The 25785-nt window shown below is 46.3% G+C and overlaps 1 protein-coding gene across 2 annotated transcripts in view; it reads left to right on the forward strand.

Annotated features, from left to right (window-relative positions):
• LOC128693193 (irregular chiasm C-roughest protein-like) overlaps positions 1 to 25785 on the forward strand; it is a 248479-nt gene that overhangs the window by 207983 nt on the left and 14711 nt on the right. The window contains exon 6 of one of the 2 annotated variants that reach the window (XM_053782672.2): positions 8337 to 8466. In XM_053782672.2, coding sequence (XP_053638647.2) covers positions 8337 to 8466 — 130 coding nt within the window. The remainder of the gene's footprint in view (positions 1 to 8336; positions 8467 to 25785) is intronic. The other variant, XM_053782673.2, reaches the window with a different exon arrangement.

The following is a 25785-nucleotide window of genomic DNA, read 5'->3' on the forward strand; positions in this document are numbered from 1 at the left end:
TGGTACTGGAAAACTTCATGTACCAACACGTAAGGGACACTACAAGAGAGAGAGGAGAGGATGAACCAGCAAGACTGGACTTAGTATTCACCTTGAGTAGTGCAGATATTGAAGACATCACATATGAAAGACCCGTTGGGGCCAGCGATCATGTGGTTTTGAGCTTCGAATACACAGTAGAGCTACAAGTGGAGGGGGAAGCAGGAAGGCCAGGACGAATGAAACCAAACTACAGGAAAGGGGACTACACAGGAATGAGGAACTTCCTGAATGAGGTTCAGTGGGACAGAGAACTGGCAGGGAAACCAGTTAATGAGATGATGGAATATGTAATCACAATGTGCAAGGAGGCTGAGGAGAGGTTTGTACCCAAGGGTAACAGGAATAATGAAAAAGCCAGGATGAGCCCATGGTTCACTCAAAGATGCAAGGAGGCAAAAACCAAGTGTGCTAGGGAATGGAAGAAATATAGAAGGCAAAGGACCCAGGAGAATAAGGAGAGCAGTCGTAGAGCCAGAAACGAATATGCACGGATAAGAAGGGAGGCCCAACGTCAATATGAAAACGACATAGCAGCAAAAGCCAAATCTGACCCGAAGCTGTTATACAGCCACATCAGGAAGAAAACAACCGTCAAAGACCAGGTAATCAGGCTAAGGAAGGAAGGAGGAGAGACAACAAGAAATGACAGTGAAGTATGTGAGGAACTAAACAAGAGATTCAAAGAAGTGTTCACAGAGGAGACAGAAGGGGCTCCAGAAAGACGGAGAGGTGGGGTACACCACCATGTGCTGGACACAGTACACACAACAGAGGAAGAAGTGAAGAGGCTTCTGAGTGAGCTAGATACCTCAAAGGCAATGGGGCCAGATAACATCTCTCCATGGGTCCTGAGAGAGGGAGCAGAGGCGCTATGTGTACCCCTAACAACAATATTCAATACATCTATCGAAACAGGGAGATTGCCTGAGGCATGGAAGACAGCAAATGTGGTACCAATCTTTAAAAAAGGAGACAGACATGAAGCACTAAACTACAGACCAGTGTCACTGACATGTATAGCATGCAAAATCATGGAAAAGATTGTCAGGAGAAGAATGGTGGAACATCTAGAAAGGAATGATCTCATCACCAGCAGACAACATGGTTTCAGAGACGGGAAATCCTGTGTCACAAACCTACTGGAGTTCTATGACATGGTGACAGCAGTAAGACAAGAGAGAGAGGGGTGGGTGGATTGCATTTTCTTAGACTGCAAGAAGGCGTTTGACACAGTACCACACAAGAGATTAGTGCAAAAACTGGAGGACCAAGCAGGAATAACAGGGAAGGCACTGCAATGGATCAGGGAATACTTATCAGGAAGACAGCAGCGAGTAATGGTACGAGGCGAGGTGTCAGAGTGGGCACCTGTGACCAGTGGGGTCCCACAGGGGTCAGTCCAAGGACCAGTGCTGTTTCTGGTATTTGTGAACGACATGACGGAAGGAATAAACTCCGAGGTGTCACTGTTTGCAGATGACGTGAAGTTGATGAGAAGAGTTCATTCGATCGAAGACCAGGCAGAAATACAAAGGGATCTGGACAGGCTGCAGACCTGGTCCAGCAATTGGCTCCTGGAGTTCAATCCCACCAAGTGCAAAGTCATGAGGATTGGGGAAGGGCAAAGAAAACCGCAGATGGAGTACAGTCTAGGGGGTCAGAGACTACAAACATCACTCAAGGAAAAAGATCTTGGGGTGAGTATAACACCAGGCACATCTCCTGAAGCACATATCAACCAAATAACTGCTGCAGCATATGGGCGCCTGGCAAACCTCAGAACAGCATTCCGACATCTTAATAAGGAATCGTTCAGGACCCTGTACACCGTGTACGTTAGGCCCATATTGGAGTATGCGGCACCAGTTTGGAACCCACACCTAGCCAAGCATGTAAAGAAACTAGAGAAAGTGCAAAGGTTTGCAACAAGACTAGTCCCAGAGCTAAGAGGTATGTCCTATGAGGAGAGGTTAAGGGAAATCAACCTGACGACACTGGAGGACAGGAGAGATAGGGGGGACATGATAACGACTTACAAAATACTGAGAGGAATTGACAAGGTGGACAAAGACAGGATGTTCCAGAGACTGGACACAGTAACAAAGGGACACAGTTGGAAGTTGAAGACACAGATGAATCAAAGGGATGTTAGGAAGTATTTCTTCAGCCACAGAGTAGTCAGTAAGTGGAATAGTTTGGGAAGCGATGTAGTGGAGGCAGGATCCATACATAGCTTTAACCAGAGGTATGATAAAGCTCACGGCTCAGGGAGAGTGACCTAGTAGCGATCAGTGAAGAGGCGGGGCCAGGAGCTCGGACTCGACCCCCGCAACCTCAACTAGGTGAGTACAACTAGGTGAGTACACACACACACACACACACACACTTGTTTCTGTGTGGTGCATTGATAAAAAAATCGCTTGAGAGGTCAAAACATACAGGAGGAGATTGAAATAGGTTGAACCCATGCTTGAGGCTGACTGACGTGCCCGGGCTGGGAAAAAAACATGGCTTGTGAACCAGGCTACCCAGTCTATGTGACATTTGTGCCTGGGAAACTTAACCGTCCCCAGTAGCAGTATCGAGTCCTGCTGACTGCGATCTCTCTCTGTATATACCCACTTGTTTCTGCGTGGTACATTGATATGTATATATATATATATATATATATATATATATATATATATATATATATATATATATATATATATATATATATATATATATATATATATATATATATATATATATATATATATATATATATATATATATATATATATATATATATATATATATATATATATATATGGAGGTACCACCTCTAGAACTTTACTGGGGACCCTCATCCTCAGAGAAGACAATAAACGTACCTCAGGGAAAACTCAAGGTTCTCCCCGGAGCTGTTTGAATATTTTCTTTTCCTACCACCCCCTATATTCTATATTCTATGTGAACTTTATTAATAGACAGAATACATTGGTACAATATATCAAACATTATGAATCTCCTCCAGCTCCTCCAAAGCCGGACGCAAGCCCAGTATGCAGCAAGCATTTCCCCTCTGGATGGCCATGCTGAGATGCTGGAACACGAAAGTGGCTGCCCTTGGGTCCCTGGTGGTGTCGATGAGTCTGGAACCCAGTTTTTTAAGGAAACATGTGGCATGTTTTCCCCATGATCCTAAGGTCTCTGATCCCACTGGGACAAACTGATACTGTTGGCTTATATCCATGTACTTACTGGTCTTGTACTCCTCCCTGTGGTCAGCAGCTCCTCCCTGTCGCCCCACACTGTGATGGATATAGGTGTCAGCCAGCGTCGACACACAGGTACAGTTCCACGCTAAGAGCTTGCTATTCTTCCAAGGATAGATGGTAATCCCGTCAGGGCAGATTGCTGGATTGTGAGTATTGTTGGCTGCTAGTGATCAGGCCTCTCTCTCTCGACTTGGCATCCAGCTGTAACGTGATTTTTAAATAACACTTCAATTTTGAAATTGTTAAATAGAGAAGGCATATCAAGAAGGTTTTTCATTGTAAGAGAGAACCAACATATTCTTGGTTGAATATGATTTTTTTTTTGAATTGTAAAATGTGTTTCTAGCAACTTAATAGGATTTGTAATTAAGTATTTTGGGTATTGTAGATCATTAGCTATTTCGTAAATCCTAAAGATTTTTTCATCTTCGAACTCTGGGCTGCAAATATGCAAAGTTCTCAAAAACAAGGATAATAATACAGAAAGTTTATCTGTATCATGATTTGAAGAATAATAGTGCATATAAGAACAATTATTTGTTGGTTATCTGTATATTTTGAATTTAATATCAAATTTCCCTTAAATAATTAAGACATCTTAAAAAGGCAGTGATTTATTTTGCTCAAAATTAACAGTAAAATTTATGGAATGTTCTAGACTATTTAATTAAATAATGATATGGTTTATACCTATGTAATTTATCATTAGACACAAAACATCATCATCTACAAATTCCTAAGGGCAGGCGGGAGAGGATTTCCCATTGCCATACCAAACTTCTGAGTATAAAACTCGTCATTAAAAAACAAACTTTGCATCAACAATACAAAATTTAATAAGCTCAATGGTTGTAGCTAATGGCAATTTTAAATCGTAATTACCGAGTTCTTCCTGTGTCAGACGCAGCAATATCTTGGGGTCTTCATACAGGAAATTATGTGGTTGACTTACCTATAAGTGACCTACTTCCACCTGTTGATTTGTCCAAAGTGACATAGCCTCCGACTGCTTCATCTCACCTGTCTGCAGTATATAAGACCCTTTGCGCATATCTGTATTCTTATCAAGATGGATATACTGATTACATCGATTCCAGGCTGAGGGACTGACTACCTCGATCTTCTGATCCTCACCATTCTTCTTTCTATTGGACTGATGAAGCCACTATGTAGCGAAACATTTCCAGAGTGCAGAAACTCAAGTTTTGCACATTTATCTAATTTATCAACTTGTCGGTTTCTGAAATATTAGTCTACAAATATCGCAAACACACGTGTGCTCGGCAAGGATATGGGTGACAAGGAGAAGTTCAAGACTGATATGAATACTTTTCTGGTCGAGGCATTTTCCTATGGAGGAACTGAGGACTACCACCCCACACTCCCCAGCATGAGCGGCTTTTGTTGCTAGAATTTTAGTACTTGATACTTTCAAATATACCATACCACGGGCGGGGATAGAACCCGCGATCAGAGAGTCTCAAAACTCCAGACCGTCGCGTTAGCGAGGCTATATTTTCCCTTTTGGGTCACCCAAATGTGAATGGTTGTAGTTGTTGGGAAACTCTAGTTGTGAATCCTGATAATGTATCTCAGATCAATGTTCCATTACTGAACGTGTGATCTTGAACCTCAACATCGTCCCTAAGGTACTCGTGAAATGTTATTTGTGATGCCTTGCGGACAAATATGTCTCCTTGACAGACTTGGGATGTAACCTGGTCCTACTGTCAATCTTCTAGAGTGAGGTTGAGTACTTTCGTGTATAATGGTTACGGGAAACTGTTGTATTCATGGAGTTGAGGGTTGTCTTATGAGAGGTGTCGATCTTAGAAAAAATAAGATAAGATAAGATTTCGTTCGGATTTTTAACCCCGGAGGGTTAGCCACCCAGGATAACCCAAGAAAGTCAGTGCGTCATTGAGGACTGTCTAACTTATTTCCATTGGGGTCCTTTAATCTTGTCCCCCAGGATGCGACCCACACCAGTCGACTAACACCCAGGTACCTATTTGCTGCTAGGTGAACAGGACAACAGGTGTAAGGAAACGTGGCGAAATGTTTCCACCCGCCGGGAATCGAACCCGGGCCATCCGTGTGTGAAGCGGGGGCTTTAGCCACTAGGCCACCGGGCCACCGGTGGACGTTTTGATTGCGTACTTGATGTCACATCCTCCTCTTATTGCCTTGTTTCTTTTAGTGAATTCCGTCAATGGCATGAGTTCCTAGAGAGGCTCCAAGCATTACACTTCTCGTGGGGGCAGTGGTTACGCACATAGTGGAAAATATTTCACTGCATCAATCACTCGTTGATTGACTAAGGTGATTTCTTATTTGGTTGGATTAAGGACGAGCCCATGGTCTATTTTCGTGTCATCACCTGAGTTAGATTTATTAGAAGGGATCGCTTTGTACCTGCCATTGTGCCATCATCTAGACACGAGATCTTCAATTTGTTGGCCATTCTGATAGCAATTTCCCTAATTGCCATGTGGAAGAGAAAAGGGGCCAGGGATTAACTTTTAATACCACGTCTCTTTCAGTAGGTGACATGTTTTATTGAAGTCTAGTATTAATACCGCACATTATCCTCAGTTAGGCTACTGATACATATTCTTGCCACATGAACCACAGCTTTACTGCCAAGTTGCTTTGCTTGCAACTGCATGGCTGTCTCTGTCTGAATGCTTTGGACAGCAACTTTAGAAAGGAAGTGGAGAAGAGTCGCTATGGAACTTCAGTACGGTGCCATCATCAGGGGTTGAATCATTTAATGTATCAGTTAAAGCCTATTAGAAAATCGAGAGAATGAAAGAGGTATAAGGAAGGTATCAAGAGCCACATGCTCTTCTCACCAGGTTTTCAGGTACTAGTTAATAGTATTTCCTTTTTATATTCTTGGTCACCATGTCAACAACCTGTCAACACACTCCACCCTACAATCCACTTGATATAATAACCACCCATCCACTTACTAGAACTGTCTGTCGACACACCCCATCCATCCATATTCATTTACTTGGCATAAAAACTACTAGTCGACACACTCCACACATCTGTCTACTTGTGTCTCAAGAAAATATAAACATTTTCATATATAATTTATATATATATTTTATCTAATGTTATATCACTAATATTATTGTCACTAGTAGCTAAGACGAAAAAAATCACGTATCATAGTATTATTTGCTTAATATATTTAGCTACACTGATAAGCAGAATGTATCACACCACAGATTCAACAATTTTAATTGGCTGTCCCACGCTGCTACTTTATTATTTGTAAAATATGATGTATTCTGAGATATGTGACTAGGAGGTTGTATAGCTCACTCATGCCTGCAGCTGCTGCTTCAATCTCTATGGCTGGAAATCGCCATGGGAAGCTCTCTTCTTTTCAACATGTGACATCTGTGACATCTGCTCTCTACTTCTATAATGTAGACTCAGTGTTGTGGTTGAGTACGATCTTGTCGGTGACGGGTGTCATTGTCCTCTGTGGAACTATGTTTCCAGATATTTATTTAGACCTCGTGATTTTTATCACTGGTTGTGTTGTGAGAGAGTATGATTCAGGTCCCAGATATAACTCTTTATTTAGTAATAAGGGAGTATATTCCTTGCATTGAGAATGTGTCGTTTGTCTCTGATTAGGTTATTTTTGGTGTTTTACTCCTGTTTGCATGATGCTGAGTTGTTTGTGCTTGTTTTGTGCATATCGCGTGTGGCAATTTGGTCGTTGCAATGGTCAAGCAAGCTGTGTTTATTGCCTCTTTATCTATCAGAAGGGAATTTATTTAGAGACTTAATGGGCTTTGTCATTCACTTCCTGTGTTGAGTCTGCCACACACTACTCACGCTATTTATTATAGTATTTTTGAAGTAAGATTTAGTACAGTAATATGCCAGTTGGTACAGTTTATTACTGCGAGTACAGTATTGTACAGGATATAAAGTCTCGTGTTTAAAAGCACAGTGTTGATTAATGCACTCATACTTAAAATACATAATTAGTAGTTACAGATATAATGCACCTAATGATGCGTAGGAACCCAACACTTTAAACATCTGTTACTTTCAGTGTAAATATTAACTATAAGCGTCAGTTTTGGTTCAGTGAAATTCATAAATGTTTTCAGCTAGCATTTCCTCTCCTATTTATATGTATTAAAGCCTTGCCTAATGAAACTGATCTTCAGATATAAGTCGTCGTCCTCCCATGAGGTGAACGACAAATATAGACGACTCAGACATAAGCCATCAACGGGCTAATAACTAGATGGGTATAAATAGTTTGGCACTTTAGTATTCTGTGGTAGATGTCTGTGCTAATAGATATTATAACATTGTAACAACTTGCTATAACAATTTCGAGTCAACACACCTCACCCTTGTATCCACTGTGATATATCCATATATTCCCAGCTTTCTATAAGCTAGCTATCTCCCACAACCATTATCTAAACTTTTATTATCTGCTGTCTATCTTACCTTCCTATTCGTCTACTATTCTTCCCTCAAACAATAACAAAAAGGCACAATACCGTGACTGGAACAAGACACAAATAACCCGCACATACAAGAGAGGAGCTTACGACGACGTGTGATTTTGTAAATGGTCCAAGTCGGACCGAAACGTCGCCGTAAGCTCCTCTCTTCTACTAACCTCAAACATCCTTTCACTCAGGAAGTACTCCGACTCTCTACCAACTCTTCTCCCTTTCTTTGCTTCCACTACCCATCCCAACCTACCATTCACCCATTAATTACACCAGTCTTCACACATTAACCACAGCGGCTCCCAATCCAATAACTACTCATTTTTCTCCCCCATTAACTTCACATGCCTCTTATACATCAGCCACTCCCGTCCCACTCAGGTACTAATTACACCAGCCTCCCACTCACTAAATATCCCAAATTATCCCAACCACTAATTACCGAAGATTCACACCAACTAATTAACTCAGCCTCTCAATTACTAACTACCTAGTTCTCATACTTACTAGCCACCCACACTTACGCCCACAGGTAGAGAAGACGCCCACAAAGACAATGTCCAAACTTTACATCACACGGGCGGTGAAGACAGACTCGGGGAACTACACGTGTGCGCCCGTATACGCCCTGCCAGACTCCGTCAAGGTAATGGTGGTCAATGGTAAGTGTGACCAGTGGTGTTAATATTGTGACCAAAGTGTTGTTAATGATGCGACCAGAATGTTAATAGTGTGACCAGAGTGTTATTAATAGTGTGACCAGAGTGTTGTTAATAGTGTGACAAGAGTGTTGTTAATATTGTGACCAAAGTGTTGTTAATAATGTGACCAGAATGTTAATAGTGTGACCAGAGTGTTATTAACAGTGTGACCAGAGTGTTGTTAATAGTGTGACCAGAGTGTTGTTAACAGTGTGATCAGAATGCTGTTAATAGTGTGACCAGAGTGTTGTTAATAGTGTGATCAGAGTGTTGTTAACAGTGTGACCAGAGTGTTGTTAATAGTGTGACCAGAATGTTGTTAACAGTGTGACCAGTGTTGTCACTAGTGTTGACGGCACAGTTATGTTCTTATTGTGTTGTCACTGGTGCATGTAGTAAGGGTGTTGTCACTGGTGCGTGTTGTAAGGGTGTTGTCACTGGTGCGTGTTGTAAGGGTGTTGTCACTGGTGTGTGTTGTAAGGGTGTTGTCACTGGTGTGTGTTGTAAGGGTGTTGTCACTGGTGTGTGTTGTAAGGGTGTTGTCACTGGTGCGTGTTGTAAGGGTGTTGTCACTGGTGCGTGTTGTAAGGGTGTTGTCACTGGTGTGTGTTGTAAGGGTGTTGTCACTGGTGCGTGTTGTAAGGGTGTTGTCACTGGTGCGTGTTGTAAGGGTGTTGTCACTGGTGTGTGTTGTAAGGGTGTTGTCACTGGTGCGTGTTGTAAGGGTGTTGTCACTGGTGCGTGTTGTAAGGGTGTTGTCACTGATGTGTGTTGTAAGGGTGTTGTCACTGGTGTGTGTTGTAAGGGTGTTGTCACTGGTGCATGTAGTAAGGGTGTTGACACTGGTGCGTGTTGTAAGGGTGTTGTCACTGGTGCGTGTTGTAAGGGTGTTGTCACTGGTGTGTGTTGTAAGGGTGTTGTCACTGGTGCGTGTTGTAAGGGTGTTGTCACTGGTGCGTGTTGTAAGGGTGTTGTCACTGGTGTGTGTTGTAAGGGTGTTGTCACTGGTGCGTGTTGTAAGGGTGTTGTCACTGGTGCGTGTTGTAAGGGTGTTGTCACTGGTGTGTGTTGTAAGGGTGTTGTCACTGGTGTGTGTTGTAAGGGTGTTGTCACTGGTGCGTGTTGTAAGGGTGTTGTCACTGGTGTGTGTTGTAAGGGTGTTGTCACTGGTGCGTGTTGTAAGGGTGTTGTCACTGGTGTGTGTTGTAAGGGTGTTGTCACTGGTGTGTGTTGTAAGGGTGTTGTCACTGGTGTGTGTTGTAAGGGTGTTGTCACTGGTGTGTGTTGTAAGGGTGTTGTCACTGGTGTGTGTTGTAAGGGTGTTGTCACTGGTGCGTGTTGTAAGGGTGTTGTCACTGGTGCGTGTTGTAAGGGTGTTGTCACTGGTGTGTGTTGTAAGGGTGTTGTCACTGGTGCGTGTTGTAAGGGTGTTGTCACTGGTGTGTGTTGTAAGGGTGTTGTCACTGGTGCGTGTTGTAAGGGTGTTGTCACTGGTGCGTGTTGTAAGGGTGTTGTCACTGGTGTGTGTTGTAAGGGTGTTGTCACTGGTGCGTGTTGTAAGGGTGTTGTCACTGGTGCGTGTTGTAAGGGTGTTGTCACTGGTGCGTGTTGTAAGGGTGTTGTCACTAGTGCGTGTTGTAAGGGTGTTGTCACTGGTGCGTGTTGTAAGGGTGTTGTCACTGGTGCGTGTTGTAAGGGTGTTGTCACTGGTGCGTGTTGTAAGGGTGTTGTCACTGGTGCGTGTTGTAAGGGTGTTGTCACTGGTGCGTGTTGTAAGGGTGTTGTCACTGGTGCATGTTGTAAGGGTGTTGTCACTGGTGCGTGTTGTAAGGGTGTTGTCACTAGTGCATGTTGTAAGGGTGTTGTCACTGGTGCGTGTTGTAAGGGTGTTGTCACTGGTGCATGTTGTAATGGTGTTGTCACTGGTGCATGTTGTAAGGGTGTTGTCACTGGTGCATGTTGTAAGGATGTTGTCACTGGTGCGTGTTGTAAGGGTGTTGTCACTGGTGTGTGTTGTAAGGGTGTTGTCACTGGTGCGTGTTGTAAGGGTGTTGTCACTGGTGCGTGTTGTAAGGGTGTTGTCACTGGTGCGTGTAGTAAGGGTGTTGTCACTGGTGCGTGTTGTAAGGGTGTTGTCACTGGTGCGTGTTGTAAGGGTGTTATCACTGGTGCGTGTTGTAAGGGTGTTGTCACTAGTGCATGTTGTAAGGGTGTTGTCACTAGTGCATGTTGTAAGGGTGTTGTCACTGGTGCGTGTTGTAAGGGTGTTGTCACTGGTGCGTGTTGTAAGGGTGTTGTCACTAGTGCATGTTGTAAGGGTGTTGTCACTGGTGCGTGTTGTAAGGGTGTTGTCACTGGTGCGTGTTGTAAGGGTGTTGTCACTAGTGCATGTTGTAAGGGTGTTGTCACTGGTGCGTGTTGTAAGGGTGTTGTCACTGGTGCGTGTTGTAAGGGTGTTGTCACTAGTGCATGTTGTAAGGGTGTTGTCACTGGTGCGTGTTGTAAGGGTGTTGTCACTGGTGCGTGTTGTAAGGGTGTTGTCACTAGTGTCTGTTGTAAGGGTGTTGTCACTGGTGCATGTTGTAAGGGTGTTGTCACTGGTGCGTGTTGTAAGGGTGTTGTCACTAGTGCATGTTGTAAGGGTGTTGTCACTGGTGCATGTTGTACGGGTGTTGTCACTGGTGCGTGTTGTAAGGGTGTTGTCACTGGTGCGTGTTGTAAGGGTGTTGTCACTGGTGCGTGTTGTAAGGGTGTTGTCACTAGTGCATGTTGTAAGGGTGTTGTCACTGGTGCATGTTGTAAGGGTGTTGTCACTGGTGCGTGTTGTAAGGGTGTTGTCACTGGTGCGTGTTGTAAGGGTGTTGTCACTGGTGCGTGTTGTAAGGGTGTTGTCACTGGTGCGTGTTGTAAGGGTGTTGTCACTGGTGCGTGTTGTAAGGGTGTTGTCACTGGTGCGTGTTGTAAGGGTGTTGTCACTGGTGCGTGTTGTAAGGGTGTTGTCACTGGTGCGTGTTGTAAGGGTGTTGTCACTGGTGCGTGTTGTAAGGGTGTTGTCACTGGTGCGTGTTGTAAGGGTGTTGTCACTGGTGCGTGTTGTAAGGGTGTTGTCACTGGTGCGTGTTGTAAGGGTGTTGTCACTGGTGCGTGTTGTAAGGGTGTTGTCACTGGTGCGTGTTGTAAGGGTGTTGTCACTGGTGCGTGTTGTAAGGGTGTTGTCACTGGTGCGTGTTGTAAGGGTGTTGTCACTGGTGCGTGTTGTAAGGGTATTATCTGTATTTCAGGCTAATAGAAGGGTAGGACACCTGCATAAGATAGATATCTTGATGGCAGAATTGTTTCTCCTAAAGTGTAAGTAAATACACTCAAATACAGAGGATAAGATAAGATAAGAGATAAGATAAGATTTCGTTCGGATTTTTAACCCCGGAGGGTTAGCCACCCAGGATAACCCAAGAAAGTCAGTGCGTCATCGAGGACTGTCTAACTTATTTCCATTGTGGTCCTTAATCTTGTCCCCCAGGATGCGACCCACACCAGTCGACTAACACCCAGGTACCTATTTGCTGCTAGGTGAACAGGACAACAGGTGTAAGGAAACGTGTCGAATGTTTCCACCCGCCGGGAATCGAACCCGGGCCCTCCGTGTTCGATGTAGTTGTAGTTTTAAGGAGGTGAGTCCCTCAGTCTGGAGAAGAGTTGAGCTCCGTAGTGTTTAGCAGTGTGAAGCTGAACCATCAGACTGGAGAAGAGTTGAGCTCCGTAGTGTTGAGCAGTGTGAAGCTGAACCATCAGACTGGAGAAGAGTTGAGCTCCGTAGTGTTGAGCAGTGTGAAGCTGAATCATCAGACTGGAGAAGAGTTGAGCTCCGTAGTGTTGAGCAGTGTGAAGCTGAATCATCAGACTGGAGAAGAGTTGAGCTCCGTAGTGTTGAGCAGTGTGAAGCTGAATCATCAGACTGGAGAAGAGTTGAGCTCCGTAGTGTTGAGCAGTGTGAAGCTGAATCATCAGACTGGAGAAGAGTTGAGCTCCGTAGTGTTGAGCAGTGTGAAGCTGAATCATCAGACTGGAGAAGAGTTGAGCTCCGTAGTGTTGAGCAGCGTGAAGCTGAATCATCAGACTGGAGAAGAGTTGAGCTCCGTAGTGTTGAGCAGCGTGAAGCTGAATCATCAGTCTGGAGAAGAGTTGAGCTCCGTAGTGTTGAGCAGTGTGAAGCTGAACCATCAGACTGGAGAAGAGTTGAGCTCCGTAGTGTTGAGCAGTGTGAAGCTGAACCATCAGACTGGAGAAGAGTTGAGCTCCGTAGTGTTGAGCAGTGTGAAGCTGAACCATCAGACTGGAGAAGAGTTGAGCTCCGTAGTGTTGAGCAGTGTGAAGCTGAACCATCAGACTGGAGAAGAGTTGAGCTCCGTAGTGTTGAGCAGTGTGAAGCTGAACCATCAGACTGGAGAAGAGTTGAGCTCCGTAGTGTTGAGCAGTGTGAAGCTGAATCATCAGACTGGAGAAGAGTTGAACTCCGTAGTGTTGAGCAGTGTGAAGCTGAATCATCAGACTGGAGAAGAGTTGAGCTCCGTAGTGTTGAGCAGTGTGAAGCTGAATCATCAGACTGGAGAAGAGTTGAGCTCCGTAGTGTTGAGCAGTGTGGAGCTGAATCATCAGACTGGAGAAGAGTTGAGCTCCGTAGTGTTGAGCAGTGTGAAGCTGAATCATCAGACTGGAGAAGAGTTGAGCTCCGTAGTGTTGAGCAGTGTGAAGCTGAATCATCAGACTGGAGAAGAGTTGAGCTCCGTAGTGTTGAGCAGTGTGAAGCTGAACCATCAGACTGGAGAAGAGTTGAGCTCCGTAGTGTTGAGCAGTGTGAAGCTGAACCATCAGACTGGAGAAGAGTTGAGCTCCGTAGTGTTGAGCAGTGTGAAGCTGAATCATCAGACTGGAGAAGAGTTGAGCTCCGTAGTGTTGAGCAGTGTGAAGCTGAACCATCAGACTGGAGAAGAGTTGAGCTCCGTAGTGTTGAGCAGTGTGAAGCTGAATCATCAGACTGGAGAAGAGTTGAGCTCCGTAGTGTTGAGCAGTGTGAAGCTGAACCATCAGACTGGAGAAGAGTTGAGCTCCGTAGTGTTGAGCAGTGTGAAGCTGAACCATCAGACTGGAGAAGACTTGAGCTCCGTAGTGTTGAGCAGTGTGAAGCTGAACCATCAGACTGGAGCCTCATATACAGCTAAATGTGAAACATGATACGTAGGTAAGACGTTACAGGAGGTGGAGGCTGCTAGTAGAAGTGAGGAGGTAAGAATAAAGGTGAAAATAGCAAGTACACTGCCACATGCTCAGCAGTGCTCAGCAGTGCTCAGCAGTGTTCTGCAGTCCTCAGCAGTGCTCAGCAGTGTTTAGCGGTGTTCAGCAGTGCTCAGCAGTGCTCAGCAGTGCTCAGCAGTGTTCTGCAGTGCTCAGCAGTGCTCAGCAGTGTTTAGCGGTGTTCAGCAGTGCTCAGCAGTGCTCAGCAGTGTTCTGCAGTGCTCAGCAGTGCTCAGCAGTGTTTAGCAATGTTCAGCAGTGCTCAGCAGTGCTCAGCAGTGTTCTGCAGTGCTCAGCAGTGCTCAGCAGTGTTTAGCAGTGTTCCGCAGTGCTCAGCAGTGGTCAGCAGTGTTCTGCAGTGCTCAGCAGTGCTCAGCAGTGTTTAGCAGTGTTCAGCAGTGCTCAGCAGTGTTCTGCAGTGCTCAGCAGTGCTCAGCAGTGTTTAGCAGTGTTCAGCAGTGCTCAGCAGTGTTTAGCAGTGTTCAGCAGTGCTCAGCAGTGCTCAGCAGTGCTCAGCAGTGTTCAGCAGTGCTCAGCAGTGTTCAGAAGTGTTCAGCAGTGTTCAGCAGTGCTCAGCTGTGTTCAGTGTTCAGCAGTGTTTAGCAGTGCTCAGCAGTGCTCAGCAGTGTTCAGAAGTGTTCAGCAGTGTTCAGCAGTGTTCAGAAGTGCTCAGCAGTGCTCAGCAGTGTTCAGCAGTGTTCAGCAGTGTTCAGCAGTGTTCAGCACTGCTCAGCAGTGTTCAGCAGTGTTCAGCAGTGCTCAGCAGTTTTCAGCAGTGTTCAGCAGTGTTCAGCAGTGCTCAGCTGTCTTCAGCAGTGTTCAGCATTGTTCAGCAGTGCTCAACAGTGTTCAGCAGTGCTAAACAGTGTTCAGCAGTGCTTAGCAGTGCTCAGTAGTGCTCACCTGTGTTCAGCAGTGCTCAGCAGTGTTCAGCAGTGTTCAGCAGTGTTCAGCAGTGTTCAGCAGTGCTCAGCAGTGTTCAGCAGTGCTTAACAGTGTTCAGCAGTGCTCAACTGCGCTCAGTAATGTTCAGCAGTGCTCAGCAGTGCTCAGCAGTGCTCAGCAGTGTTCATCAGTGTTCATCAGTGCTCAGCAGTGTTCAGCAGTGCTCAGAAATGTTCATCAGTGCTCAGCAGTGTTCATCAGTGCTCAGCAGTGTTCAGCAGTGTTCAGCAGTACTCAGCAGTGTTCAGCAATGCTCAGCAGCGCTCAGCAGTGTTCAGCAGTGTTAAGCAGTGCTCAACAGTGTTCAGCAGTGTTCAACAGTGTTCAGCAGTGTTCAGCAGTGTTTAGCAGTGTTCAGTGTTCAGCAGTGTTCAGCAGCGCTTAGCAGTGTTCAAGAGTGTTCAGCAGTGTTCAGCAGTGTTCAGCAGTGTTCTACAGTGTTCAGCAGTGTTCAGCAGTGCTCAGCAGTGTTCAGCAGTACTCATCAGTGCTCAGTAATGTTCAGAAGTATTCAACAGTGTTCAGCAGTGTGTAGCAGTGCTCAGCAGTGTTCAGCAGTGCTCAGTAATGTTCAGCAGTGCTCAGCAGTGCTCAGTAATGTTCAGCAGTGTTCAGCAGTGTTCAGCAGTGTTCAGCCGTGCTCAGCAGTGCTCAGTAATGTTCAGCAGTGTTCCGCAGTGTTCAGCAGTGTTCAGCAGTGCTCAGTAATATTCAGCAGTGCTCAGCAGTGGTCAGCAGTGCTCAGAAATGTTCAGCAGTGTTCAGCAGTGTTCAGCAGTGCTCAGAAATATTCAGCAGTGCCCAGCAGTGGTCAGCAGTGCTCAGAAATGTTCAGCAGTGTTCAGCAGTGTTCAGCAGTGCTCAGCAGTGTTCAGCAGTGCTCAGCAGTGCTCAGTAATGTTCAGCAGTGCTTAGCAGTGCTCAGCAGTGCTTAACAGTGTTCAGCAGTGCTCAGCAGTGCTCAGCAATATTCAGCAGTGTTCAGCAGTGCTTAACAGTGCTCAACAGTGTTCAGCAGTGTTCAGCAGTGTTCAGAAGTGCTTAACAGTGTTCAGCAGTGCTCAGCAGTTCTCAGCAGTGCTCAGTAATATTCAGCAGTGTTCAGCAATGTTAAGCAGTGTTTAACAGTGTTCAGCAGTGCTCAGAAATATTCAGCAATGTTCAGCAGTGCTCAGCAGTGTTCAGCAGTGCTCAGCAGTCTTCAGCAGTGCTTAACAGTGTTCAGCAGTGCTCAGCAGTGCTCAGTAATGTTCAGCAGTGTACAGCAGAGCTTAACAGTGCTCAACAGTGTTCAGCAATGCTCAGCAGTGTTCAGCAGTGTTCAGCAGTGCTTGACAGTGTTCAGCAGTGCTCAGCAGTGCTCAGTAATGTTCAGCAGTGTTCAGCAGTGTTCAGCAGTGTTCAGCAGTGTTTAACAGTGTTCAGCAGTGCTCAGAAATATTCAGCAGTGTTCAGGAGTGCTCAGCAGTGATCAGCAGTGTTCAGCAGTGTTCAGCAGTGTTCACCAGTGTTCAGCAGTGCTCAGCAGTGTTCAGCAGTGCTTAACAGTGTCAGCAGTGCTCAACTGCGCTCAGTAATGTTCAGCAGTGTTCAGCAGTGCTCAGCAGTGCTCAGCAGTGCTCAGCAGTGTTCATCAGTGTTCATCAGTGCTCAGCAGTGTTCAGCAGTGCTCAGAAATGTTCATCAGTGCTCAGCAGTGTTCATCAGTGCTCAGCAGTGTTCAGCAGTGTTCAGCAGTACTCAGCAGTGTTCAGCAATGCTCAGCAGCGCTCAGCAGTGTTCAGCAGTGTTAAGCAGTGCTCAACAGTGTTCAGCAGTGTTCAACAGTGTTCAGCAGTGTTCAGCAGTGTTCAGCAGCGCTCAGCAGTGTTCAAGAGTGTTCAGCAGTGTTCAGCAGTGTTCAGCAGTGTTCTACAGTGTTCAGCAGTGTTCAACAGTGTTCAGCAGTGTTCAGCAGTGTTCAGCAGTGTTCAACAGTGTTCAGCAGTGTTCAGCAGCGCTCAGCAGTGTTCAAGAGTGTTCAGCAGTGTTCAGCAGTGTTCAGCAGTGTTCTACAGTGTTCAGCAGTGTTCAGCAGTGCTCAGCAGTGTTCAGCAGTGTTCAGCAGTACTCAGCAGTGTTCAGCAGTGTTCAGCAGTGCTCAGCAGTGTTCAGCAGTGCTTAACCCTGTTCAGCAGTGCTCAGTAATGTTCAGTGTTCAGCAGCGCTTAACAGTGCTCAACATTGTTCAGAGGTGCTCAACAGTGTTCAGCAGTGCTCAGCAGTGCTCAGTAATGTTCAGCAGTGTTCCGCAGTGTTCAGCAGTGTTCAGCAGTGCTCAGTAATATTCAACAGTGCTCAGCAGTGGTCAGCAGTGCTCAGAAATGTTCAGCAGTGTTCAGCAGTGTTCAGCAGTGCTCAGCAGTGTTCACCAGTGCTCAGCAGTGCTCAGTAATGTTCACCAGTGCTTAGCAGTGCTCAGCAGTGCTTAACAGTGTTCAGCAGTGCTCAGCAGTGCTCAGCAATATTCAGCAGTGTTCAGCAGTGCTTAACAGTGCTCAACAGTGTTCAGCATTGCTCAGCAGTGTTCAGCAGTGCTTAACAGTGTTCAGCAGTGCTCAGTAATATTCAGCAGTGTTCAGCAGTGTTAAGCAGTGTTTAACAGTGTTCATCAGTGCTCAGAAATGTTCAGCAATGTTCAGCAGTGCTCAGCAGTGTTCAGCAGTGTTCAGCAGTGTTCAGCAGTGCTCAGCAGTGTTCAGCAGTGCTTAACAGTGTTCAGCAGTGCTCAGCAGTGCTCAGTAATGTTCAACAGTGTACAGCAGAGCTTAACAGTGCTCAACAGTGTTCAGCAATGCTCAGCAGTGTTCAGCAGTGTTCAGCAGTGCTTGACAGTGCTCAGCAGTGCTCAGCAGTGCTCAGTAATGTTCAGCAGTGTTCAGCAGTGTTCAGCAGTGTTCAGCAGTGTTTAACAGTGTTCAGCAGTGCTCAGAAATATTCAGGAGTGTTCAGGAGTGCTCAGCAGTGATCAGCAGTGTTCAGCAGTGTTCAGCAGTGTTCAGCAGTGCTCAGCAGTGTTCAGCAGAGTTAAGCAGTGTTCAGCAGTGTTCAGCAATGTTCAGCAGTGTTCAGCAGTGTTCAGGAGTGTTCAACAGTGTTCACCAGTGTTCAACAGTGTTTAGCAGTGTTCAGCAGTGTTCAGCAGTGTTCAACAGTGTTCAGCAGTGTTCAGCAGTGTTCAGCAGTGTTCAGCAGTGTTCAACAGTGTTTAGCAATGTTCAGCAGTGTTCAGCAATGTTCAGCAGTGCTCAGCAGTGCTCAGTAAAGTTCAGCAGTGCTCAGCTGTGCTCAATAATGTTCAGTGTTCTGCAATGTTCAGCAGTGTTTAACAGTATTCAGCAGTGTTCAGCAGTGTTAAGCAGTGCTCAGCAGTGCTCAGCAATGCTCAGCAGTGCTCAGCAGTGCTCAGTAATGTTCAGCAGTATTCAACAGTGCTCAGCAGTGTTCAGCAGTGCTCAGCAGTGTTCAGCAGTGCTCAGTAATGTTCAGCAGTGCTCAGCAGTGCTCAGTAATGTTCAGCAGTGTTCAGCAGTGTTCAGCAATGTTCAGCAGTGTTCAGCAGTGTTCAGCAGTGTTCAGCATTGCTCAGCAGTGCTCAGTAATGTTCAGCAGTGTTCAACAGTGTTCAGTGTTCAGCAGTGCTCAGCAGTGTTCAGCAGTGGTCAGTAATGTTCAGCAGTGCTCAGCAGTGCTCATAAATGTTCAGCAGTGTTCAGCAGTGTTCAGCAGTGCTCAGCAGTGTTCAGCAGTGCTCAGCAGTGCTCAGTAATGTTCAGCAGTGTTCAGCAGTGCTGAACAGTGTTCAGCAGTGCTTAGCAGTGCTCAGTAATGTTCAGCAGTGTTCAGCAGTGCTTAATAGTGCTCAACAGTGTTCAGCAGTGCTCAGCAGTGTTCGGCAGTGTTCAGCATTGCTTAACAGTGTTCAACAGTGCTCAGAAGTGCTCAGTCATGTTCAGCAGTGTTCAGCAGTGTTCAGCAGTGTTTAACAGTGTTCAGCAGTGCTCAGAAATGTTCAGCAGTGTTCAGCAGTGCTCAGCAGTGTTCAGCAGTGTTCAGCAGTGTTCAGCAGTGCTCAGCAGTGTTCAGCAGTGCTTAACCCTGTTCAGCAGTGCTCAGTAATGTTCAGTGTTCAGCAGCGCTTAACAGTGCTCAACATTGTTCAGCAGTGCTCAACAGTGTTCAGCAGTGTTCAGCAGTGCTTAACAGTGTTCAGCAGTGCTCAGCAGTGCTCAGTAATGTTCAGCAGTGTTCCGCAGTGTTCAGCAGTGTTCAGCAGTGCTCAGTAATATTCAACAGTGCTCAGCAGTGGTCAGCAGTGCTCAGAAATGTTCAGCAGTGTTTAGCAGTGTTCAGCAGTGCTCAGCAGTGTTCACCAGTGCTCAGCAGTGCTCAGTAATGTTCACCAGTGCTTAGCAGTGCTCAGCAGTGCTTAACAGTGTTCAGCAGTGCTCAGCAGTGCTCAGCAATATTCAGCAGTGTTCAGCAGTGCTTAACAGTGCTCAACAGTGTTCAGCAGTGCTCAGCAGTGTTCAGCAGTGCTTAACAGTGTTCAGCAGTGCTCAGCAGTGCTCAGTAATATTCAGCAGTGTTCAGCAGTGTTAAGCAGTGTTTAACAGTGTTCATCAGTGCTCAGAAATGTTCAGCAATGTTCAGCAGTGCTCAGCAGTGTTCAGCAGTGTTCAGCAGTGTTCAGCAGTGCTCAGCAGTGTTCAGCAGTGCTTAACAGTGTTCAGCAGTGCTCAGCAGTGCTCAGTAATGTTCAGCAGTGTACAGCAGAGCTTAACAGTGCTCAACAGTGTTCAGCAATGCTCAGCAGTGTTCAGCAGTGTTCAGCAGTGCTTGACAGTGCTCAGCAGTGCTCAGCAGTGCTCAGTAATGTTCAGCAGTGTTCAGCAGTGTTCAGCAGTGTTCAGCAGTGTTTAACAGTGTTCAGCAGTGCTCAGAAATATTCAGGAGTGTTCAGGAGTGCTCAGCAGTGATCAGCAGTGTTCAGCAGTGTTCAGCAGTGTTCAGCAGTGCTCAGCAGTGTTCAGCAGAGTTAAGCAGTGTTCAGCAGTGTTCAGCAATGTTCAGCAGTGTTCAGCAGTGTTCAGGAGTGTTCAACAGTGTTCACCAGTGTTCAACAGTGTTTAGCAGTGTTCAGCAGTGTTCAGCAGTGTTCAACAGTGTTCAGCAGTGTTCAGCAGTGTTCAGCAGTGTTCAGCAGTGTTCAACAGTGTTTAGCAATGTTCAGCAGTGTTCAGCAATGTTCAGCAGTGCTCAGCAGTGCTCAGTAAAGTTCAGCAGTGCTCAGCTGTGCTCAATAATGTTCAGTGTTCTGCAATGTTCAGCAGTGTTTAACAGTATTCAGCAGTGTTCAGCAGTGTTAAGCAGTGCTCAGCAGTGCTCAGCAATGCTCAGCAGTGCTCAGCAGTGCTCAGTAATGTTCAACAGTATTCAACAGTGCTCAGCAGTGTTCAGCAGTGCTCAGCAGTGTTCAGCAGTGCTCAGTAATGTTCAGCAGTGCTCAGCAGTGCTCAGTAATGTTCAGCAGTGTTCAGCAGTGTTCAGCAATGTTCAGCAGTGTTCAGCAGTGTTCAGCAGTGTTCAGCATTGCTCAGCAGTGCTCAGTAATGTTCAGCAGTGTTCAACAGTGTTCAGTGTTCAGCAGTGCTCAGCAGTGTTCAGCAGTGGTCAGTAATGTTCAGCAGTGCTCAGCAGTGCTCATAAATGTTCAGCAGTGTTCAGCAGTGTTCAGCAGTGCTCAGCAGTGCTCAGTAATGTTCAGCAGTGTTCAGCAGTGCTGAACAGTGTTCAGCAGTGCTTAGCAGTGCTCAGTAATGTTCAGCAGTGTTCAGCAGTGCTTAATAGTGCTCAACAGTGTTCAGCAGTGCTCAGCAGTGTTCGGCAGTGTTCAGCATTGCTTAACAGTGTTCAACAGTGCTCAGAAGTGCTCAGTCATGTTCAGCAGTGTTCAGCAGTGTTCAGCAGTGTTTAACAGTGTTCAGCAGTGCTCAGAAATGTTCAGCAGTGTTCAGCAGTGCTCAGCAGTGTTCAGCAGTGCTCAGCTGTGTTCAGCAGTGCTTAACCCTGTTCAGCAGTGCTCAGTAATGTTCAGTGTTCAGCAGCGCTTAACAGTGCTCAACATTGTTCAGCAGTGCTCAACAGTGTTCAGCAGTGTTCAGCAGTGCTTAACAGTGTTCAGCAGTGCTCAGCAGTGCTCAGTAATGTTCAGCAGTGTTCAGCAGTGTTCAGCAGTGTTCAGTAGTGTTTAACAGTGTTCAGCAGTGCTCAGAAATATTCAGCAGTGCTCAGCAGTGCTCAGTAATGTTCAGCAGTATTCAACAGTGTTCAGCAGTGTTCAGCAGTGCTCAGTAATGTTCAGCAGTGATCAGCTGTGCTCAGTAATGCTCAGCAGCGTTCAGCAGTGTTCAGCAGTGTTTAACAGTGTTCAGTAGTGCTCAGCAGCGCTCAGCAGTGTTCAGCAGTGTTCAACAGTGTTCAACAGTGTTCACCGGTGTTCAACAGTGTTCAGCAGTGTTCAACAGTGTTCAGTAGTGATCAACAGTGTTTAGCAGTGTTCAGCAGTGTTCAGCAGTGTTCAACAGTGTTCAGCAGCGTTCAACAGTGTTCAGCAGTGTTCAACAGTGTTCAGCAGTGTCCAGCAGTGTCCAGCAGTGTTCAACAGTGTTCAGCAGTGTTCAACAGTGTTCAGCAGTGTTCAACAGTGTTCAGTAGTGATCAACAGTGTTTAGCAGTGTTCAGCAGTGTTCAGCAGTCTTCAACAGTGTACAGTATTCAGCAGTGTTCAGCAGTGCTTAACACTGTTCAGCAGTGTTCAGTAGTGCTCGGCAGTGTTCAGCAGTGCTCTACAGTGTTCAACAGTGTTCAGCAGTGTTCAACAGTGATCAGTAGTGTTCAACAGTGTTCAGCAGTGTTCAGCAGTGTTCAGCAGTGTTCAACAGTGTTCAGCAGTGTTCAGCAGTGCTCAGCAGTGTTCAGCAGTGCTCAGTAATGTTCGGCAGTGCTCAGCAGTGCTCAGTAATGTTCAGCAGTATTCAATAGTGTTCAGCAGTGCTCAGCAGTGTTCAGCAGTGTTCAGTAATGTTCAACAGTGCTCAGTTGTGCTCAGTAATGCTCAGGAGCGTTCAGCAGTGTTCAGCAGTGTTTAACAGTGTTCAGCAGTGTTCACCAGTGCTCAGTAATGTTCAGCAGTGCTCAGCAGTGCTCAGCAGTGCTCAGCAGTGCTCAGCAGTGTTCAGCAGTGCTCAGAAATGTTCAGCAGTGTTCAGCAGTGTTTAGCAGTGCTCAGCAGTGTTCAGCAGTGCTTAATGTTTAGCAGTGTTCAGCAGTGTTCAGCAGTCCTTAACAGTGTTCAGCAGAGTTCAGCAGTGTTCAGTAGTGCTCAGCAGTGCCCAGCAGCGTTCAGCAGTGCTCAGCAGTGCTCAACAGTGCTCAGCAGTGCTCAGCAGTGCTCAACAGTGTTCAGCAGTGCTCAGCAGTGCTCAGCAGTGCTCAGCAGTGTTCATCAGTGCTCAGCTGTGTTCAGCAGTGTTCAGCAATGCTCAGAAATGTTCAGCAGTGTTCAACAGTGTTCAGCAGTGCTCAACAGTGTTTAGCGGTGTTCAGCAGTGTTCAGCAGTGTTCAACAGTGTTCAGCAGTGTTCAACAGTGTTTAGCGGTGTTCAGCTGTGTTCAGCAGTGCTCAACAGTTTTCAGCAGTGTTCAGCAGTGTTCAGCAGTGCTCAGCAGTGTTCAACAGTGTTCGGCAGTGCTCAGCAGTGTTCAGTAAAGTTCAGCAGTATTAAACAGTGTTCAGCAGTGCTCAGCAGTGTTCAGCAGTGCTCAGTAATGTTCAACAGTGCTCAGCTATGCTCAGTAATGTTCAGCAGTGTTCAACAGTGTTCAGCAGTGTTCAGCAGTGTTTAACAGTGTTCAGCAGTGTTCAGCAGTGTTAAGCAGTGCTCAACAGTGTTCAGCAGTGCTCAGTAATGTTCAGCAGTGCTCAGTAATGTTCAGCAGTGCTCAGCTGTGCTCAGTAATGCTCAGCAGTGCTCAGCAGTGCTCATTAGTGCTCAGCAGTGCTCAGCAGTGCTCATTAGTGCTCAGCAGTGCTCAGCAGTGCTCAACAGTGCTCGCATGAGTCTGTGGACATTGCAAATGACACTCAACTCACAATTTTTGTGTAGCACACTACAACGGAGAATACAACATCTAAGAGTAACTTCTCACCTACATCGACTACCAACAACGGAGCAAAACCCAGAATTTGGCGAAGAACTTCTAGAGTTCTAGGAGGATCAAGTGTAGAAGCATCGCTTTGAATGTCTTCCGTGTTAGAAATTTGTGTGTAAGACAGGTATACAATACCGACAAGATGAAAGTTAAGACACTTGTGCAACATTTGGTTATCTTTATTGTAGACGTTTCGCCCTCCAGTGGCTTTATCAATACAAATTCCACTATGGAATCCCGCCTACCAGTGACTGTGACCTCGTCTGCTACACGTCTCTCTTCACTGACGCCTATATAAGCGCCAGTCTCCTTACCTGTGCTTCAGAATCTCTACAACCACGGTGCTGTAAACACCACCTCCAAGGCTGAGGGACTGATTACCTCATCTTTTGTATATAGTTCTTCTGTTTTCTAATTATGTCCAAGAATCTGTATTGATAAAGCCACTGGATGGCGAAACGTCTACAATGAAGATAACCAGATGTTGCATAAGTGTCTTAACTAGAAATTTTTGGTAGAGCTCAATGTGACTCTGGAGGTGAGAGGAGCTTCTAACTTTACCCAAATATATTTATAACTTTCTCAACAACAACATCGAAAATTCAAATTTATATTACTTGTAAAAAGTGGATATAAATTCATGTATATATTTTTTAATAGTTACAGTTTACGTCGTGACTAAAATATATTAAATTTCATTCAGTTTCAATTATTTAAATTAATTCGATGAACCTCATCTAAAAACAGTAAAGAATAAAAACTACAATTTCAATATTAATTTTAAAGGGATGGAGTAGTAAGCCAGTGGAAGGCCTCGGTCAGATGACCAGAAGCTCCAGTAGCAGGTCATCATACCACGAAACACTAATGCTGTTTCTTGACCAATGTTAACTAAAATAACTACACGTTCCCTCCCTCTGGGAGGGTAATACTGGAAACATTACATTATAGGTCTCAGAAAACGTCGGGAATAACAGCTGGTTGTTTCCTGTTGTTTTTTTATTATGTTTGATTAATATTGTAGACCAGAAAGTGGAATCTGCCAGCCAGAGATGAGGATTCCTTCCAGCAAGGCTGAGGATTCCTTCCAGCAAGGCTGACGATTCCTTCCAGCAAGGCTGAGGATTCCTTCCAGCAAGGCTGAGGATTCCTTCCAGCAAGGCTGAGGATTCCTTCCAGCAAGGCTGAGGATTCCTTCCAGCAAGGCTGAGGATTCCTTCCAGCAAGGCTGAGGATACCTTCCAGCAAGGCTGAGGATTCCTTCCAGCAAGGCTGAGGATTCCTTCCAGCAAGGCTGAGGATTCCTTCCAGCAAGGCTGAGGATTCCTTCCAGCAAGGCTGAGGATTCCTTCCAGCAAGGCTGAGGATTCCTTCCAGCAAGGCTGAGGATTCCTTCCAGCAAGGCTGAAGATTCCTTCCAGCAAGGCTGAGGATACCTTCCAGCAAGGCTGAGGATTCCTTCCAGCAAGGCTGAGGATTCCTTCCAGTAAGGCTGAGGATTCCTTCCAGCAAGGCTGACGATTCCTTCCAGCAAGGCTGAGGATTCCTTCCAGCAAGGCTGAGGATTCCTTCCAGCAAGGCTGAGGATTCCTTCCAGCAAGGCTGAGGATACCTTCCAGCAAGGCTGAGGATTCCTTCCAGCAAGGCTGAGGATTCCTTCCAGCAAGGCTGAGGATACCTTCCAGCAAGGCTGAGGATTCCTTCCAGCAAGGCTGAGGATTCCTTCCAGTAAGGCTGAGGATTCCTTCCAGCAAGGCTGAGGATTCCTTCCAGCAAGGCTGAGGATACCTTCCAGCAAGGCTGAGGATTCCTTCCAGCAAGGCTGAGGATTCCTTCCAGCAAGGCTGAGGATTCCTCCCAGCAAGGCTGACGATTCCTTCCAGCAAGGCTGACGATTCCTTCCAGCAAGGCTGAGGATTCCTTCCAGCAAGGCTGAGGATTCCTTCCAGCAAGGCTGAGGATTCCTTCCAGCAAGGCTGAGGATTCCTTCCAGCAAGGCTGAGGATACCTTCCAGCAAGGCTGAGGATTCCTTCCAGCAAGGCTGAGGATTCCTTCCAGCAAGGCTGAGGATTCCTTCCAGCAAGGCTGAGGATTCCTTCCAGCAAGGCTGAGGATTCCTTCCAGCAAGGCTGATGATACCTTCCAGCAAGGCTGAGGATACCTTCCAGCAAGGCTGAGGATACCTTCCAGCAAGGCTGAGGATTCCTTCCAGCAAGGCTGAGGATTCCTTCCAGCAAGGCTGAGGATTCCTTCCAGCAAGGCTGAGGATACCTTCCAGCAAGGCTGAGGATTCCTTCCAGCAAGGCTGAGGATTCCTTCCAGCAAGGCTGAGGATTCCTTCCAGCAAGGCTGAGGATACCTTCCAGCAAGGCTGAGGATTCCTTCCAGCAAGGCTGAGGATTCCTTCCAGTAAGGCTGAGGATTCCTTCCAGCAAGGCTGAGGATACCTTCCAGCAAGGCTGAGGATTCCTTCCAGCAAGGCTGAGGATTCCTTCCAGCAAGGCTGAGGATTCCTTCCAGCAAGGCTGAGGATTCCTTTCAGCAAGACTGAGGATTCCTTCCAGCAAGGCTGAGGATTCCTTCCAGCAAGGCTGAGGATTCCTTCCAGCAAGGCTGAGGATACCTTCCAGCAAGGCTGAGGATTCCTTCCAGCAAGGCTGAGGATTCCTTCCAGCAAGGCTGAGGATTCCTTCCAGCAAGGCTGAGGATACCTTCCAGCAAGGCTGAGGATTCCTTCCAGCAAGGCTGAGGATTCCTTCCAGCAAGGCTGAGGATTCCTTCCAGCAAGG

This window comes from Cherax quadricarinatus, chromosome 28 (genome assembly GCF_038502225.1).
Source record: "Cherax quadricarinatus isolate ZL_2023a chromosome 28, ASM3850222v1, whole genome shotgun sequence".
In the NCBI taxonomy this organism is placed as follows: Eukaryota; Metazoa; Arthropoda; class Malacostraca; order Decapoda; family Parastacidae; genus Cherax; species Cherax quadricarinatus.